The sequence below is a fragment of the Lutra lutra genome, chromosome 13 (genome assembly GCF_902655055.1).
Source record: "Lutra lutra chromosome 13, mLutLut1.2, whole genome shotgun sequence".
NCBI lineage: Eukaryota > Metazoa > Chordata > Mammalia > Carnivora > Mustelidae > Lutra > Lutra lutra.
In genome coordinates, this window is record NC_062290.1 from 73,286,290 (window position 1) to 73,303,662 (window position 17,373).

The following is a 17,373-nucleotide window of genomic DNA, read 5'->3' on the forward strand; positions in this document are numbered from 1 at the left end:
GGAGCCTGCTTCTTCCTCTCCCTCTGCTGTTGCCCCTGCCTGTGCTCTTTCTTCCTTTGTGTCAAATAAACGAATAAAATCTTTAAAATGAATAAATAAAAGATCACTCCAGCTTGAGCATTCGCTATAGGAGTCACTCACCACTTCTGTTTTCCTAACAGTTTTTGCCAGAATCCTGCGGGCTCCTGAATCCCACAATGTCACATTTGGCTCCTTTGTGACCCTGCGCTGTACAGCAACAGGCATCCCTGTCCCCACCATCACCTGGATTGAAAACGGAAATGCTGTGAGTGCCACCTGTATGGGGACTTGTCTGGGGGAAGACTCATTGGAGAGGAATTTCAGGATAGACCACATATTTGTGACAGTACCTTGACCTCTGTCATTGGTCCCACCTGTACCTCCATTTTTCAAAGCCTTCTAGGATTTTCGTCCTAGAAGTCACTGCCCTCGAAACTGAGCTCCGTGGGTTTGCTTCTTTCTTTGTATCATAACAGCAGAGTAGAAAATCAATTGCTTTTGTATAAAAGGGAAGAGGTCATAATTCCTTCCCATACAGGTAAATAATTCACACAAACCTCACCAGCTTAAGAATTAGTTCACTGGAGCTGGAGGCTACTTTGATGAAAACCAATTCAGAATTAGAATCCCTAACTATCAATTCAACATTCTTTCATTTTTTATATTGATAATAATAACCATCATACATTAAGTGGTTACTATGTGCCAGGCTCTCTTCTAAGCACTTTGACGTATAAACATTCATTTACTCATTCTACAAACATCTACTGATTATCTCCTGGGTATCAGGCACTATTCTAGGCATTACGGGTACAAGAGCAAACAAAATAAGTGAAATAAGTCAGTTAGAGAAAGACAAATACCATACGATTTCACTCATATGTGGAATTTAAGAAACAAAACAGATGAATATAGGGGAAGGGAATGAAAAATAAGAGGAAAGTGAAGAGGGAGGCAAACCATAAGAGACAGTGAACTCTAGGAAACAAACTGAGGGTTGCTGGAAAGAGGTGGGTGGGGGATGGAGTTACTGGGTGATGGGCATTAAGGAGGGCATTTGATGTCACGAGCACTGGCTGTTATATGCAACTGATGAATCACTAAATTCTACCTCTGAAACAAATAAAAAAATAAAGTATTATTTTCAAAAGCAAAACAAGTGAAGTTCCCTGCTCTCGAAGAGCTTACATTATGATGGGGGAAGACAATAAAATAAAATAGGAAAATATTCTATGCAGACAGTGTCAAATACTGGACAAAAATAAAGCAGGGAAATGAGACAGAATGTGAAACCTTACAAGAAAGATTCCATTCTCAATAGAGTGGTCAAGAAAGCCCCATTTAAGTGAAGACATTTGAGCTATGATCTGAAGGAGCTGAGGAGGAGGCTGTGTAAATGACTATAGGAAGAAAACTGAGGAAAGTCTCTAAGAGAAAGTCACACAAGGTATGGCAGAGGAATAGCAAAAAGGTCAGTGTGACCAGAGGTGAGTGAGCGAAAAGGAAAGAAGGAGTGAGTTCAGGAGTAATGGATCATATTAGCTTATGCAAAGCACTGAAACAACTTCAGCTCTTATTTGAGTGAGATGGGATGCCATGTTAGGTCTCCTTCTGTTATCTGTTTTCCTACTGACTCTTGTTCATTGTGCTTTGTTTCCTTGTATGCCTTGTTATCTTTGACTACCTGCTATTCACTGTTTTGCAGGGGGAAAAAAAGTTCAGGGATTAATTGGAGATCTAGATAAAGGTACTTCACTCATAAAGAATTTTTGTTTATTTTTGCCAAGGACCAGAGGAAACTGCTTATTTTGGACCATCTTAAACCTAGTTCAAGGTTTGACACTCCTTGGTCATCCCAGATAACTGTAACACAGTCTGCAATTCTGCGTGGGCTATTTCACTTGTAGTTCACACTGATAACTCTCTGACAGCTGATTCTTTGAGATTTTGATTTGTTGTACCTCTTACAACTTCTCATCTTTAGGGAACCTGAGTTTTGATTTCTGTCTGCTCACTCCTCAAAGGAAACAAATTTTTCTCGGTTGGAAAAATGTCTTAGGGAGAATAAAAACTTCTATATTTGTTATACCCGGTAGAAATATTTTTCCAGAATTTTAATTTTTTTCAGTGTGAGAGTTGGTTTGATAACCCAGCTAACCAGTATCTGAAATAAGAATCTTTCATGGATTATCACCATAATTATTTTTTATAGACTTAAACCACTTGTCTGTTTGGTTTGCATTTGATCCCTAGTTTCTGATACTCTTTATGAGGTTAAAGATGTTTATTTTAATCTTAACAAAATGTTTTTTAACATAAACATATGTTAAATTCTATAAAATGCCTTGTCATTAATTATTTTAACATACAATTTTTCATTTTAAATTGGAAAGTTTCCTTTTCATTCTTTAAAAATGTTGCTCCTTTTTTTGTGTCATTTCACTTTGCAGTTTTCTTTATGATTATTGTGTCTATTTTCAAAAATGGGAATAGTCCAGTTTTGGGGGGCTATCATCCCCAGGTTTTGTTAACAATATTATGCCAGGCCTATAGAATCAACTGGCAAAGTTGATGTACTTTCCTATGATACAGAACTCAAAGGGAGGAACTTGAGATGCAAATCTCTCTTAAACACAGGGACATTTTCCTCTATTATATCCTTAATAATTGCTTCTCTCTTCTCTACATTTTTTTCTATGCAGAGCATAAAGATTAGGAAGAATGTAGTTGTAACAGAAGTTCATCAGACCTCTATTAAATAAATTTACTTTAAAACTACAATCTTTCTAATCTTGATGCTCTACATATTTTTGTGGATGGACAGACGGAGTCCTATGTAACCTGTCAACTTTTTCTCAGGCTCTACTGCCTACCATAAATGTCCCCCACAAGAACCCACTGAAGAAAATCTTATTCAGAGGCTCTAGCCCATGGACAGATGCCTCAGTCTAGTGCTGTATGTACACATAACAGTTCATAACATTCTTCTGCTACTTTTTTAACTCTCTCAAAATCTGCTCCTACTTATAGCCTTGTTATCTGAACTCTGGAATTTTCCATGACCCTATAGGGACAATTTATCCATTCTTCTCTCAGGGAAATTTAAGGTTTCAGCGACTTGGTTGATATTAATTTTTCTATCAACTCAGCCACATCTCTTTGTATCTTCTAGGAATTGCTGAAAATTTCTGCCCCTTTAATTATGATACCCTTCTACCTTTCTAGAAATTTATTTTTTCCTAATTTTAGGTTTGATTTATCTTTTGGGATTTCAGGTAGAAAAAGGAGAGCTAAACATGTGGGCTGAGATCATCCTTGTGACTCAGATCCTGAGCAGGCACGACTTGTAATGTAATACAACCTCATTTAGTATCTTCTGTTTCTTGTAAGTCTCTTCAGAAGGGCAGGTTCTTTTCTCACCATTGGCACCTACCCCAAGCAGGCTCTCTGCTTCAGTTCTTTTAGGTGATCTTACATCACTAACACTATCCCAATTTAGTAATTCTGAGGGCCTAACCCTAAGTAATAACCAGAGTTTCCAACTGCAATTCACAGATGGGACCTTTCTTTTCTTTTCTTTTCTTTTTTTTAAAAGATTTTATTTTTAAGTAATCTCTCCACCCTATGCGGGGCTCAAACTTACCACACTTGCACACTCTACAGACGAGCTAGGCTCCCTTTTTTTTTTTTTTAAGATTTTATTTATTTATTTGACAGACAGAGATCACAAGTAGGCAGAGAGGCAGGAAGAGAGAGAGGAGGAAGCAGGCTCCCTGCTGAGCAGAGAGCCTGATGCGGGGCTCGATCCCAGGACCCTGAGATCATGACCTGAGCCGAAGGCAGAGGCTTTAACCCACTGAGCCACCCAGGTGCCCCTAGGCTCCCTTTCTTAAGACGACTACATGCATCCACCTGCCTTCCACAAGTCCTGCAGTTAGCTGCTTCTCTCACCCTCACTCATTCACTCTTCCCCCACTTCCTAACTGTTATTTAAGACTCCTACAGATTTGGGGTTGGAAGAAGTGAGGAGCAGTAACTGAAGTGGAAAAGTTCTAATTTAACTGATACTCTTTTAGGTTGGCTTTCCATCACTGTGCCTGACAAGTATTTAAGACAACTCTTTCCATCACGGACACATTCAAGATTCTTGAGAAATCAAGGGATATTCAAGATGACCTCAGTGACTCATTTTCCTCAGGGCAGCCATCTCCCTCTTAGCCCCCAATTTGTTAGTTGATGGGAAGTCTTTCTGTTGGGGTCCCATCAATGCCCCAAAGAGATCTTTGGGGGAAGACTGAAAATAACTCCAATCCAGGTCTTCTGTAGAACCTCTATATCCATAAACTCCTAGATCCAGACCACTGAACAGAGCTACCCCTTCTTTGCTTCTTCCACTGGAGCTTCTAGGCAGCCTGCTCTCCTTTCAGATGTTACAGGTGTGTATCAGATACATCTCTACTGTATCAACAAATTGCAGGTGTGTCAGGGTCCCCAAGACCACCCTCAAGTTTGATGACTCACTAGAAGGACTCGAAGAACTCAGAAAAGCCCTTATCCTTATGGTTATATTTTATTACAGCGAAAGGATACAGACTAAACTCAACAGTGGGTAGTCAGTTGTTCTCTCCCTGTGGAGAGCACCTAATTCTCCAGCAATGATGGCATCATGTATGATGTCTTGTACTCAGGAAGCTCACCCAGCCATGGTATCCAGAGTTTTTCCCAAGGATCAGTTACAAAAGCATAGAGGGTTCACATGAATGACCTTAGCTAGTCTCCAACCTTTCCAAAGGTCAAACTGATACAGTATAGCCTAGAGTCCCTGCTGAACAAAAAGAGCTATTCACCATAATTTGCACTGTAACATAAACTATCTGGCATGGCTCATGGTCTCAGATATACAAAGACACTCTTATGAGGCAGGATTTTCCAAGGGATGAGAGATTATCTCTTAGAAGCAAGTCAAAGGCCAGTTCTTTCCTTCAAATGTGCAGAGTTTGAGCACCTCAAGTCCACTTTACAGTTAACCCTTTACTACACAGCAGGGGACATATGCCAGCCCTTCAGTGGTCCTTCATACCTTAAGGAGAGGGGATGCTTTCTGAACCAGTCCCTTGGGTTGGGTGAAGATGGTTCTCACTACAGCTAAACAACTCAAACCTTGGTGAGTCATCTAAGGGGTTCTTGGCTATTTGTACTTTTCATGTCCTCTGGGATAGTCTCTCTCCAGCTTTTTAGGATCTTGGTTGCAGTGTCCATATGTTGTTGCATTACAGTATATTAACAGCAGCATTTTAAAGTCAAAGGAGTGTTCTAAATGAGGAGAAAAAAAGAAAGAGAAGAAAAGCAGGTGAGGAAGGTGAAGAGCCGTAGGATGCTAGACATGGGAAGGGAAGAAGGGTGGGGAGAGAAGTGGGTGGGAAATAAAGCACATCCCTGTGTGAAATTCTGGTGAATGTGTGTACCAGGTAAAAGGTGCCAAATTCTTAGGCTACCTCAACTACTGAAGAGGGTCATCCTGCAAAAGCAGTCTCTTAGGGGCTTAAATTTATTTATTATTTTTGTTTTCACTATTGTTTGTGCTGAAGGTTTTTTTTCTGATATTTGAACAAAATTATTTTCTCATAATTTGTGTGTCTACCATGCATCTAAGTGCCTACCAAGCATCCTTCAAAATAGAGACAGTGAACAAAATAATGTCACTTTATGAGCTTGCTGCTTGAGGGACAATAAATAAGAAGAGGTGAAGGGTCAGCAGACCTAGGTTGGAAATGGTCCTCTTCCACGCATGTTCATTGAAGGGAAGTAGACTTGCCTCTGAGAAACTGATTTTCCCATGTTTGTAATGACAGAGTGATGTATCAGGTGGCTGGAGAAGATGATCCCTAATATGACATCAGGGGTATGGGTCTCAAATGTTGTTAAGTTACAGTCAAGAACTTGTAGTTCCTGTTCTTCTTTAAACTCTCTAAACTTAAAATGTCATTTAAAATTCAAATCTTATTTGGCGATCTGTTTTGTGGCTCTTCGGTGAAAGCTGTTGTCGTCTTTGGCCTCTCAAGGTAGTGTAAAGATATGTTCTAAAAAAGCTGGTGGACTGATGATAGGACTCTACTTATTTGACTTCCTCTGTGAAAACAGGAATAAGAAAATGGAAAGACATATGCTTAAAAAAAAAAAAAATCAGTTTCCAAAGGCTCATATGAGTTTAGAACTAGAAGATACAGGATTAGCCTCTGTCGGAGTTCGGGAGTAATAAAAAAGCCAGATGGTTCGAATTAGTTTCAGTCTTATTGAGACCCCAACTTAATCATTCAAGATGTGATTCACCAAAAGCAGGAAGCAAAATAGACCCACTGCCTCAGATTCTAAGGCAAGAATAAAATGAACTGATAGTGACTTTCTTCCAGGAAGAAAGCAAAAGTACATCTGCGGTTCTCATGGTCAGGAAGAGGGTTGCTCTTACAGCCAGCTTTTGGTCATGGGGCTACTGCCCAGGGCCAACTAGAAACTGAGATGATAGTGTTCGTACTGACACAAATCTCAGGAAATGGAGGCAAGCTTGGGCATTTACTGTACAAGCAGCAAACCAGAAGAGCCTCCTGAGAACAGGGAAGAGCCCACAGCCCTGGTGTTATCTGGGGTGGACTGAACAAACACGAACGCAGAGCTGGGAGCTCACTGGCACAGAGTAAGACAGTTTGAGCCGTGGCTCTTCACTAAGGCACTACTAAGAACAACGGGTCTTCTAGAGGATGTGACGGCTCCTCTCCTCCCTGGCTCTGTGAAAATATCAGTAACCTAAAGCTCAAGCACTCAGAACAAGAGAAAGGCTAGCTATATGCCCCAAAGTGATCAAAAATTATTTTGCTTTTTTCCTACAGAAATGTCATTCATTTTTCATGAAAATGTGTAGTCTTAGATGAACTTCAAAGTGAGCAGTAATATTCCTTTTGGTTTTACAACATTAGAAGTCGTAGTTTCATGCAGACAGAACACAGCTTACTTTTCTAAAAGAAAATAAGCTTGTATTTTGATAACCAAATTTATTTCAAGTTATACTGATCATATCTCCATTATTTTGGCATTCAAATGAAAAATGTCAAAAAATTACATGTCTCTTTTGTTCTTCCAATAAATACAGTTCCTAAAATATTTTAAAGTTGAGCCATTTTAATTTGTTAAAAGAGTTTTATAAAAATAAACACCCAAATTATCTATACTGAAGATTGTTTCTGAATTTTCTTAAAGGGCAGCTCACCTTTATTTACTCATATTTTTTAAAAAGTCGTATTTTTGCTTCAAAGTCCATGAACTTTGGAGCCATCCTACTAGCTCTGTAAATTAAAATAATTATGTGTATCAGCTGGGATATATTATGTGGAATACTGCAGCAGCCAGATTAAAAGAGGTCACTATTTATAGTAATGTTGACCAGAAACAATATGGAAATTTTTCTCAGTCTGTTATCCCTTTTTCTATGATGCATAAACAGACATCTAAAACAATCCTATTATTTTATCTCCCAAAACACGGACCCTTCTGGGTCATACCCTACAGCTAGCTCCATGAGGTATTCTCAGCAAGCTGGAACTACGTATAAGACAAAGCCATCCGAGGTCTTCCTATGCCAAGGTCAAGTCGTGATGAAGTATAAGATTATCTGTAACTGTGAAGAGATTCCCTCAAACCAGCATTATTAATGTATTAGTGGCATTTAAAAATATTCCACAGGTCAATACTAGTTTGCCACTTTCAAAAAGCTTTTATATACATATCTCAAGTGCAAATAAGTACTCCTATTTATGATAGAGTTTCCTAATTGCCTCCTTGTCAGGTCACTCTCTCAAAAAGAGAACCCACATACAGAGCAGAGAGCTGCTTATCCAGCTCCTTCAGGTCAGTATGGCTGAGTGACCTGCAGGAAATTACATATTTACTGTAAATACCAGACACAGTCACCTCAATTAAGCACTCAGTTTTGCCTGGGCCTATCTTGGTCAAAACTCAGTAATAATCTGAACCTGAGGGGCAAGAAGATCAAAATGGAGGGCAAAGGGTTGTTTTTATTTTCAGGTCATCAAAAAATACAAAACTGTTGGTCAGGATGATCCATGAAGAAAGAAAAACAAATTCAAACTATGACTAACAAGGCCTGCTGTGCATGAGTCACAAACCGAATCAAGCAAGGCCTCTGGAAACAGGAGGAAAAGCATCTAGGAGCCACATCACAATCGAGCAATGAGCCTTGTCACTTGTTGGTCTCTTTGCTGAACTATTTCAATAGCTCGATGGAGTCTAGGAGAAGAGAGGTTAGCGGGTTTAAAACTCATCCTCTTCCCTACCAAGAGTGTCTCAGTGACCTTGAGGAGGAGTGAAGGAACGACTTTCTTAGGTGTGAACATGAAAATAGTGCAGTTTCTTCAACCTTGGGGATGACTCATTCCCCAATTGTGTCCTAGGAATTATGCTGACCTACTTCCTGAAGGAGGGATTAACCTTGCAAAGGGGGAAGGTGATTGTTCTACAGATTCCACTTCTATGAACTGGAAAGGGATTATATTTATAAATGAGATATCCCAATTGCATAAAGCGTGTTGACTGAGCACAGAGGTTTGAGGCCTTTAGCTTTTTTCTCCTTTGTTGCTTAGTTGCTAAAATTCGAGAGAGACCAAAATTGTATTTCAAATTGTTCTGCCTTTTCTAGCTAACTTGGAGATTCAAATCCGTAAGAGGTTGCGCTTCTGATAAATACGATAAAGACGCCTCCTATCTGAATCCCCAACTGAGCGTATGTCTCTTAAAGAAATTTTTCTCTCTGCCTTGTCAATTGCTCACAAAGTCCAGGCTGTTTATCTGGGGGGTGGTTCCATAGTATTTCTGACTTAAACTGATGCTCACATGAAGTTTTTATCATAAGGATTGAAACCAGTAGTGCAGAGAAGGAATAAAAAGGCAAAGAAGCTCACTGGAAGAACTTCATGCTTAATCACTACAGAGCGTGTTTGGATCCAAGACCAGCCAGCCACCTGGCAGCAGAAAGACGCAAGCTGGTTTCACCACAGGGCTTCCCCTCCCCTTGTTAGTCTAACTGTGAAAACAGGCAAAAGAGCAAAATAACTGGCTCCAAATTGCTTATTTCCAGCCTCGTTCCCTACCATGGGACAGAGAGATCTTTCAAGGCCACCCCTCTGAGACAAGGTCAAGGTGAATCATGGTCTGATTCCTTAGTCATTCCATTCAAATTTCCCTCAAACTGGCATTTTCTCCTCATACAGTGACAATTAAATAATTATTGTAACTAGAGTAGGAATTCTAACTCTGCAACCTCACAGAAAGTGCTGGGCAGCTGTCTTCCCCCCAGAGCTGAAAGGATGGTGACTAACAACCACTTACATAAATTAGTATGTAACCCTACCAGTTGGGTGCTAATATTGCATTGATATCCTGGCTCTTTAAAGACATTTGATTTTCTGATTTGAATGGTATGGCGTGATGTATGTCATGCCTCGGAAACAGAATTGGCTTTACAACCATTTTTCTTCATAACCGTCCATCCATCTGGTGTGCATTTGTGGGGAACTGAACACAAGTTAACCATTTCGTAATGCTCACAAGTCTGTGGGTTGTCTGGGTGGTTTTGCTGATTTGGACCATGATTTCGTGATCTTGGCTGATCTAGTTCCTGTGACCGGCACATTGACCGGGGGCTAGTCGATCTGGAATGGCCTCACTTGTGTATCTGGTGGTTGTTCTTGGCTCCCAGCTGGGGCAATGAGGCTAACTGGGCCATGTGTTCCTCCTCCTCTACTGGGCTAGCTTTGGGTCGGTCACAGGAGGCCACAGGTTCCAAGAGCAACAAGAAAGTAAGCCACAATGTGCAAGACTTTTTTACAAGTCTGTTTCTGATTTTCTAAAACAAGTACAAGCCCAGTTTAGACTCAAAACACACAGAGAGATGCTACCTCTTGGGGGAAGAGCTACAAAGCTACATTGCAAGGTCATGGGCATAGGGAAGAAAAAGGTTTCGGCTATTTTTGTAATCTACCATGTGTCCTTTGATCATCATTTTGGTACTTTCTCTTTCGAGTCAACTGATGCAGCATATTAGGAAATCCTTGACCTAATTCTAACCATTTTTTTCTCCTTGACTCCACCAGGTTTCTTCTGGGTCCATTCAAGAAAGTGTAAAAGACCGAGTGATTGACTCAAGACTGCAGCTGTTTATCACTAAGCCAGGACTCTTCACATGCATAGCTACCAATAAGCATGGAGAGAAATTCAGCACTGCAAAGGCTGCAGCCACCATCAGCATAGCAGGTAGGATGGATTTCCACAATCGCATTGCTCCAGGAGAAGGGAGAGGTGGCACTATTCCACATCTCATTTGGGAGGAAATCTTTTTTCTTTTATTTTTACTACAGTTCCCTTTGGGTGATTTCTTCCTCCTTGGGGACATTCCAGAGGTTGATCTACATAATTGATCTTAGGCAATTTATTGCCTCAAAAACAAAATCCTCCAATACCTGTCCACGTGATGGGCAGCAGGTTCCAGAAGTTCATTTCTCTCTATTTCTTTTCTCCCCCTCCCTTTCATCCTCTTTTTTACCTTCCTCCTTCCTTTCTTTTTTTTTTTTTTTGATCTGTTTTTTCATTTCCTTCTTTCCTCTCTCTCTTTCCTCCTCCTCTCTCTTTTTTTCTTTCATGGGGCTAATCACACTATCCAAGCTCTCAAAGAGTAACTTAGCAGATACTTCACATGGTTGTGCCAATTTCTGCAAGGCTTTTTCTTGAGGGCTTTTTTACTTAGGAGTATTTGATCTACTTTGTGGTCTTTCCCTTTCCTGTTTCAGGAAAGTGATAGCAAGACTTACAGGTGTTTTCAAGGAAAAGAGCTGACATACAGATTTCTAGGATATTTGTGTTGAGTTATAAAGGTTTATTTTTAAAATGTAAATGCCCCAAAGCCTTCTGAGAACATTTGTGGAATTCCTAGAGATGGAAATAATCCCTGTATCAGGAAATGCCAGGCATGTTACACTCATAATGTGTCTCCTGCCCAAGGGTCAGCAGAGTTGCTTGGCCTCACATGTGAGGCAAGCACTGGTAGAAACTGTGCCCAGGGCCAGCTCCCCAGATCTCCGATATGTCTTAATACCATGCCACTTCTTTGATCTTCCATGATGGGGAAATTCCTGGTAATGTTTGTAATTTTAATATGAGATTGAATAGAGACCACAGATATATATATAGGGAACACTGGACAAGGCTGGCCTTCTAATGCATGCCTATGAAGGAAGGAGAAGATTCTAAAATGAAGGATCTGTCTTCTTCTCCAGAGATATATCTGCTTTTAGTACCTTGAGATATCATATCAATTATTCTAGAATTTCCACTGATGGGAAATCACTTCTCCTAGAGAATGGTTGAGAATTCTAACAGTGAATTCAACTCAATTGAACAAATAATAAAACAATTATTGTTTACATAGCACCTTGTTGATAAAATACTTTTGCATGCATTTATTAAATAGTAGATTCAAGCCATCATTAGGTAGAATAAAGGATGAAAAACTTAAGTAACAAATGGGATAGTTAGCAATGGAGTCCCTACCTTCCAGGGCCTCTCAATCTAGAAAGAAGTCAGCCAGCCATATACATTATGGTATGGGCTATGTTCTACTGCAGAAGCACAGACAAAGAAAACAGCTGGCTAGCAAGCTCAGAGCATGATGGAGACTGGAAGCGAGATAAATAACGGGAAGAAAGGTTTGAAATGGCAGGTGAACAGCCTGAGTAGGTTGGATGTATTCTTCAATCAGTGGAAAGTCATCTAATTATTTTAGAGGAGACAAGTGATACACTCAGATATATCTATTATCAAATTAACAGATGTTGGGTGTAAAAGACTGGGAGGCATGGCATGCAGTCAGGAGGCTATTCCAGGAGACTAGAAAAGTAACAAAGGTCTGAACGACAACTGCAGCGATTAGTGCAGAGAGAAGGAGAGAGACTTAGGAGACCCATCAGGGTAGAAACAATAGCACTTGAGAGGTGCCTGGGTGGCTCTGTTGGTTAAGTGTCCAACTCTTGATTTTGGCTCAGGCCATGATCTTAGGGTTGTGGGTTCAAGCCCTGTATCAGGCTCCGCACTGGGTGTGGAACCTGCTTAAAGAGTCTCTCTCTTCCTCTTCCCTCTGCCCCTCCCTCCACCTCTGTCTTAAAAAACAAACAAACAAACAAAAGGATAGGATTTGAATGTGCTGGAATGTAGCCGTGTACCAGATGTGAGAGTTTGAGGAAGGTGTCTAAGACAAATAAATAATAATAGATAAAACAAAATAAAATAACAAGAACATGAGGAAGTCCCAGAGATGAAAAAAAATTTTAATGCCTTTGAATAACCTGGAATTATTCTAGTCTATCTTATGTTTTATTTGATATTTGATCAGGAACCAATGTTAAATAAATACCTTTTTGCAATATCTATCCATCCTTCCATCCATCCATTTATGTAATGTGTGTGCGTAGAGAAAGAGAGAAACATTTACATGCGAATATTCATATCCAAGAAAATAAACCGATTTAATCTAGTTTAACCTACACGTCCTCAGGATGGAAGAGAAAAAATAATGTTGCTAATCTTAAGAGCATTTCATTTTAGGTAATTATTCAGTTACTCACATATTGATTCCCTGCCAGGGCTCTTCCTCCCCTTCTTCCCCTCTCCCCTAGATAGCAGGAGAAAAGGGACTTGGAAACCTGCAGTGGTGACCTCTGGAACAAACCCCTACCCCAGCCTCTGGCGAAGTCTACAGCTGGAGAACTTGTGATCTCAACTCTTGGCTTTGTTAGGACCCAGAGGACACCCCTGGCTGGTTCAGCACCTTTGAGTCTCCTCCTGTAACAGCACAGTCCTCTCCATCTCTGTCACATCCTTCATCAAGGCCCTCTCTGGAGTCTACTTTGCAACCTCTGCGACTTGGTCACCCTGTCTCTCCCTGCAAAGGCATGCCTGCTGAATTCCAATTCAGCTCCTTCCTTATCCCTCATGGGGCCTGAAGTAACTTCTGGATCACTTTCATGTTATGCATAATCCATTTGTTATACAAAATCCAGGAGAGATTCAGCCCTATTGACCCAATTCTGCTGTTTACCCAATCATGGCATGCTACCATTTTTAGACTAATGTGGCCATACCATATCACAGAAAGGGATGCCTATAAGGTTCCTTGCTTCTAGAGATCCAAATAAGAACTAGGGGAAAGTCTCTCTGCTTCAGTTTTTTCCTTAATTTATACCTCTCTTTTAGGATTTTGGTTCAGAGAAAGCAATCTATAAAATGTATCCAAATTCTTTTTTTTTAAGATTTTATTTATTTATTTGACAGAGAGAGATTACAAGTAGGCAGAGAGGCAGGCAGAGAGAGAGAGAGGAGGAAGCAGGCTCCCCGCCAAGCAACGAGCCCGATGTGGGACCCAATCCTAGGACCCTGAGATCATGACCCGAGCCAAAGGCAGAGGCTTAACCCACTGAGCCACCCAGGCGCCCTGTATCCAAATTCTTAATTCCTCTACCATCCTTCTTTCCACAACATACCAAGCTGGAGAGACTCCCCCTTTATCGTGGCAACTTCAGGGGCTACCGTCGTAAGTACAAAGATGAGCATGAAGGCAGTGCTATGGCAATAAAGGAGAATCTAATATAACAGGTATATCTACATCACACCAAGGCAGATTCACTGCATGGACATGATCTTTAAGATGCTGAAATGACTACAGAGCATGACTGCCACTGTACTGGATATACCAACATTACTCCTTCACCCCTGACCTAGCTGATCCAACACCATTAATAAATGGAATATACCTAATGAGAGCCCAATCCAATGCCATTAATAAATGGAATATACCAACAGAGAAGGCAGTAAAGCTAAAAGAGTAACGAACGGTATCTTCTGGTGGTAAAAAGAACCTTAAGTTATGGCAAGCAGCAGAGAAAGGCAGTGCCTCAAGATGAAGGGAGAAGTGGTCTTAGGCATCAATGCTGAGAAAAGACCAGAGTGAAGATGGAGGGCATCAGCAATGGTAGCTTGGGGGAGAACGGTACTAGTGTTTGTATGGGGGGAAAAATGGTAGAAGCAATTCATGGACTGGTATACAGCAGCAGTGAGGACTTGAAATTTCCTGCCGCACAGATGAGGAGTAGTAACCTCAGTAAGGGCAATGGTCAATTAGGCTGGAACAAGCAGTGACTTGACTTTAGCTAATGGGCCTGGCAATGCCTATTTAACAAGTGTTAGGTGATGTATGTGAACCAATAAATGTGAATCCTTCTGCACATGGAAAAAAAAAATGTTACTAAGATGAATGAAGAGAGACTCCCTTAAGGAGCTCATTCATAAACAGTTACAAGATCCTTTTGTTCATCCCCTGATCAGTTTTTCCTGTTGGATCTCATGGACTATGAGGCCTGAAGCTCCCCTACACTTCCTAAAAATTTCCCCAGGCAGATCTAATGAGGGTGTCTCATGAGTGCAATGGAGTAAGACTTTTGAACACCAGGAGACATCTGCCATTTTGTCTTCTCCTTGACCCTTTCTTTTCCATTATGTCTGCTAGATGCCTCACAATGCTCCCAGTGCCATCAAGAAGGAAATTGCCTCCTGACCCTAAAGGGCTCCCTGAGGCAATATTCTAGGAAAGTGAGGCCACACTGGTGAAAACAAGATCCATGGAGCCACTTAATTCAGAATCATTTTAAAGAAGCACGAGCTTATGCTCCCCAGGCCTCCCAGAGCTTGGATAAGGCATCTGTTTCCTCCATTCCTCCTTTCGGCCCCTCGCTTCTCTGGCCTCCGATGGCCTCTCATGGCCTCAGAAGTCCAGAGTTTTGAGTCAGACATGGTGCGCTTGACATTCTGGGAATGCTTCCTGACCCCAAACTCTCCCTCCTCTCATTTCAGCCATCCCCACCCTCCCCTAGTGTTCTGTAGTCAACAGCCTCCTTTGTCACATTCTCTGTGTTTCACTTTGAAGCTTTTACTCCATCTGTTGATTTACTCATCCCAGCAGGAAAACTAGAAATAGAAAAATCTGGTCTAGCGCTTAGGATTATGTCTAATGATATTTCTAGTGTTTGAAGGAAAACAAAAAATAAAGATCAGCCTTCATTTTCCCCAAACTCTTCCATGTGGAGGCCCAAATCCTCATGCACTGTTTGAGAAATGTGATATACTTTTCTGACTCATTTACATTTGCTGTTAGTCATCAAAAGGAGTCAGGAAAATTTTGGAACCTCTCCCTATGAACCAGGAAGTTGCATTTCCTTCCAGCCACAACCCTGAAAGGCTCAAGTTGCAATTTAAAATCACCAGGATACTGGGTATTTGGCCAGGTGCCTTCTCTTTGTCATTAGAACCCTCGGCTCTGTGACAGAGACCAACAAGACAGTATATGATGCCTGTAATGAGCTTAATTCTGGAAGAGCCAGATGGCACCAAAAGAGGCACCGGTACTAATTCTACCAAACATTTAAAAGAAGAATTAACACCAATTCTTCTCATCCTCTTCCAAAAACTGAATAGGGGTAATACTCTCAAACTCATTTTATGAGGCCAGCATTACCCCAGTTTCAAAGCCAGATAAGGATATTACAAGAAAAGAAAACCACAGACCACTTTCCCTGATGAATATAGATGTAAAAATTCTCAAGAAAATATTAGCAAACCAAATTCAACACCACATTAAAAAAGAGCATTTATCATGATCAAGTGGGATTGATCTCTGGGATGCAAGGACGGTTCAACATGCACAAATAAATAAACGTGATACACCACATTAATAGAATAAAAGATGAAAAATCATGTGATCATCTCAATAGCAGGACAAAAGCATTTGAAAAAATGCAATGTCTTTTCATGATAAAAATGCTCAACAAACTGGGGATAGAAGGAATACAATAAAGGCCACATATGACAAACCCACAGCCCACATCATACTCAACAGTGAAAGGTTGAAAACTTTTCCTTTAAGATCAGGAACAAGACAAGGGTGCCTACTCTCACCACTCCTATTCAACACAGTACAGGAAGTCCTAGACAGAGCAATTAGGCAATAAAAAGAAATAAAAGGCATCCAAACTGAAAAGGAAGAAGTAAAATTGTCTGTTTGCAGATGATATGATCTTATATAGAGAAAATCCTCAAGATTCTACAAAAAAAAAAAAAAATCATCAGAACTAATCAACAAATCCAGCAAAGTTGCAGCATACAAAATCAACACACAGAAATCAATTGTGTTTTTATACACTAACAACAAAACATCTGAGAAAGAAATAAAAAAAAATCCCATTTATAATAGCATCAAAAACAATAAAATACTTAGGAATAAGTTTCATTGAGAAGATAAAAGATCTCTATGTTGAAAACTACAAGATTTTATGAAAGAAATTGAAGACACAAATAAATGAAAAGATATCCTGTTTCATGGATCAGAATTAGTATTGTTAAAATTCCCACATCACTCAAAGCAAGCTACAGATTCAACGCAATACCTATTAATATTCCCATGGCATTTTTCACAGAAATAGAACAAACAATCCTAAAGTTCGCATGAGACCACAAAAGATTGTGAACAACCAAAGCCATCCTGAGGATGAAGAATAAAGCTGGAGGCATCACACTTCCTGACTTTAAACCATACTACAAAGTACAGAATTGTCATAAAAAGAGATTCATAGACCAATGGAACTGAATCAAGAGCCCAAAAATAAACTCACATATATATGGTCAACTAATTTACAGCAAAGAAACCAAGGATACGCAATGGGGAAAGAACAGTCTTTTCAGTAAATGGTCCTGAGAAAACGGGGTAACCATACAAAAGAATGGAACTGTAACAACAATTACACAAAAAAACAACTCAAAATTGATTAAAATCCTAAACATAAGACCTGAAACCATAAAACTCCTAGAAGATTTGCGACGACGTGGATGGAACTAGAGGGTATCATGCTTAGCGAAATAAGTCAATCGGAGAAAGACAACTATCATATGATCTCCCTGATATGAGGGAGAGGAGATGCAACATGGGGGGTTGAGGGGGTAGGAGAAGAGTAAATGAAACAAGATGGGATTGGGAGGGAGACAAACCATAAGTGACTCTTAATCTCACAAAACAAACTGAGGGTTGATGGGGGGAGGGGGGTGGGAGAGGGGATGGGGTTATGGATATTGGGGAGGGTATGTGCTATGGTGAGTGTTGTGAAGTGTGTAAACCTGGCGATTCGCAGACCTGTACCCCTGGGGATAAAAATATATGTTTATAAAGCTGTAAAAAAAAAAAAAAAAAAA

At 40.3% G+C, this 17,373-nt stretch overlaps 1 protein-coding gene across 5 annotated transcripts in view; it reads left to right on the forward strand.

The window, feature by feature from the left end:
* Positions 1 to 17,373, forward strand: part of MUSK (muscle associated receptor tyrosine kinase) — a 92,128-nt gene that overhangs the window by 47,571 nt on the left and 27,184 nt on the right. For all 5 annotated transcript variants that reach the window (XM_047701157.1, XM_047701159.1, XM_047701160.1 and 2 more), the window contains 2 exons: positions 162 to 286; positions 10,182 to 10,341. In XM_047701157.1, the coding sequence (XP_047557113.1) occupies positions 162 to 286; positions 10,182 to 10,341 (285 nt within the window). The remainder of the gene's footprint in view (positions 1 to 161; positions 287 to 10,181; positions 10,342 to 17,373) is intronic.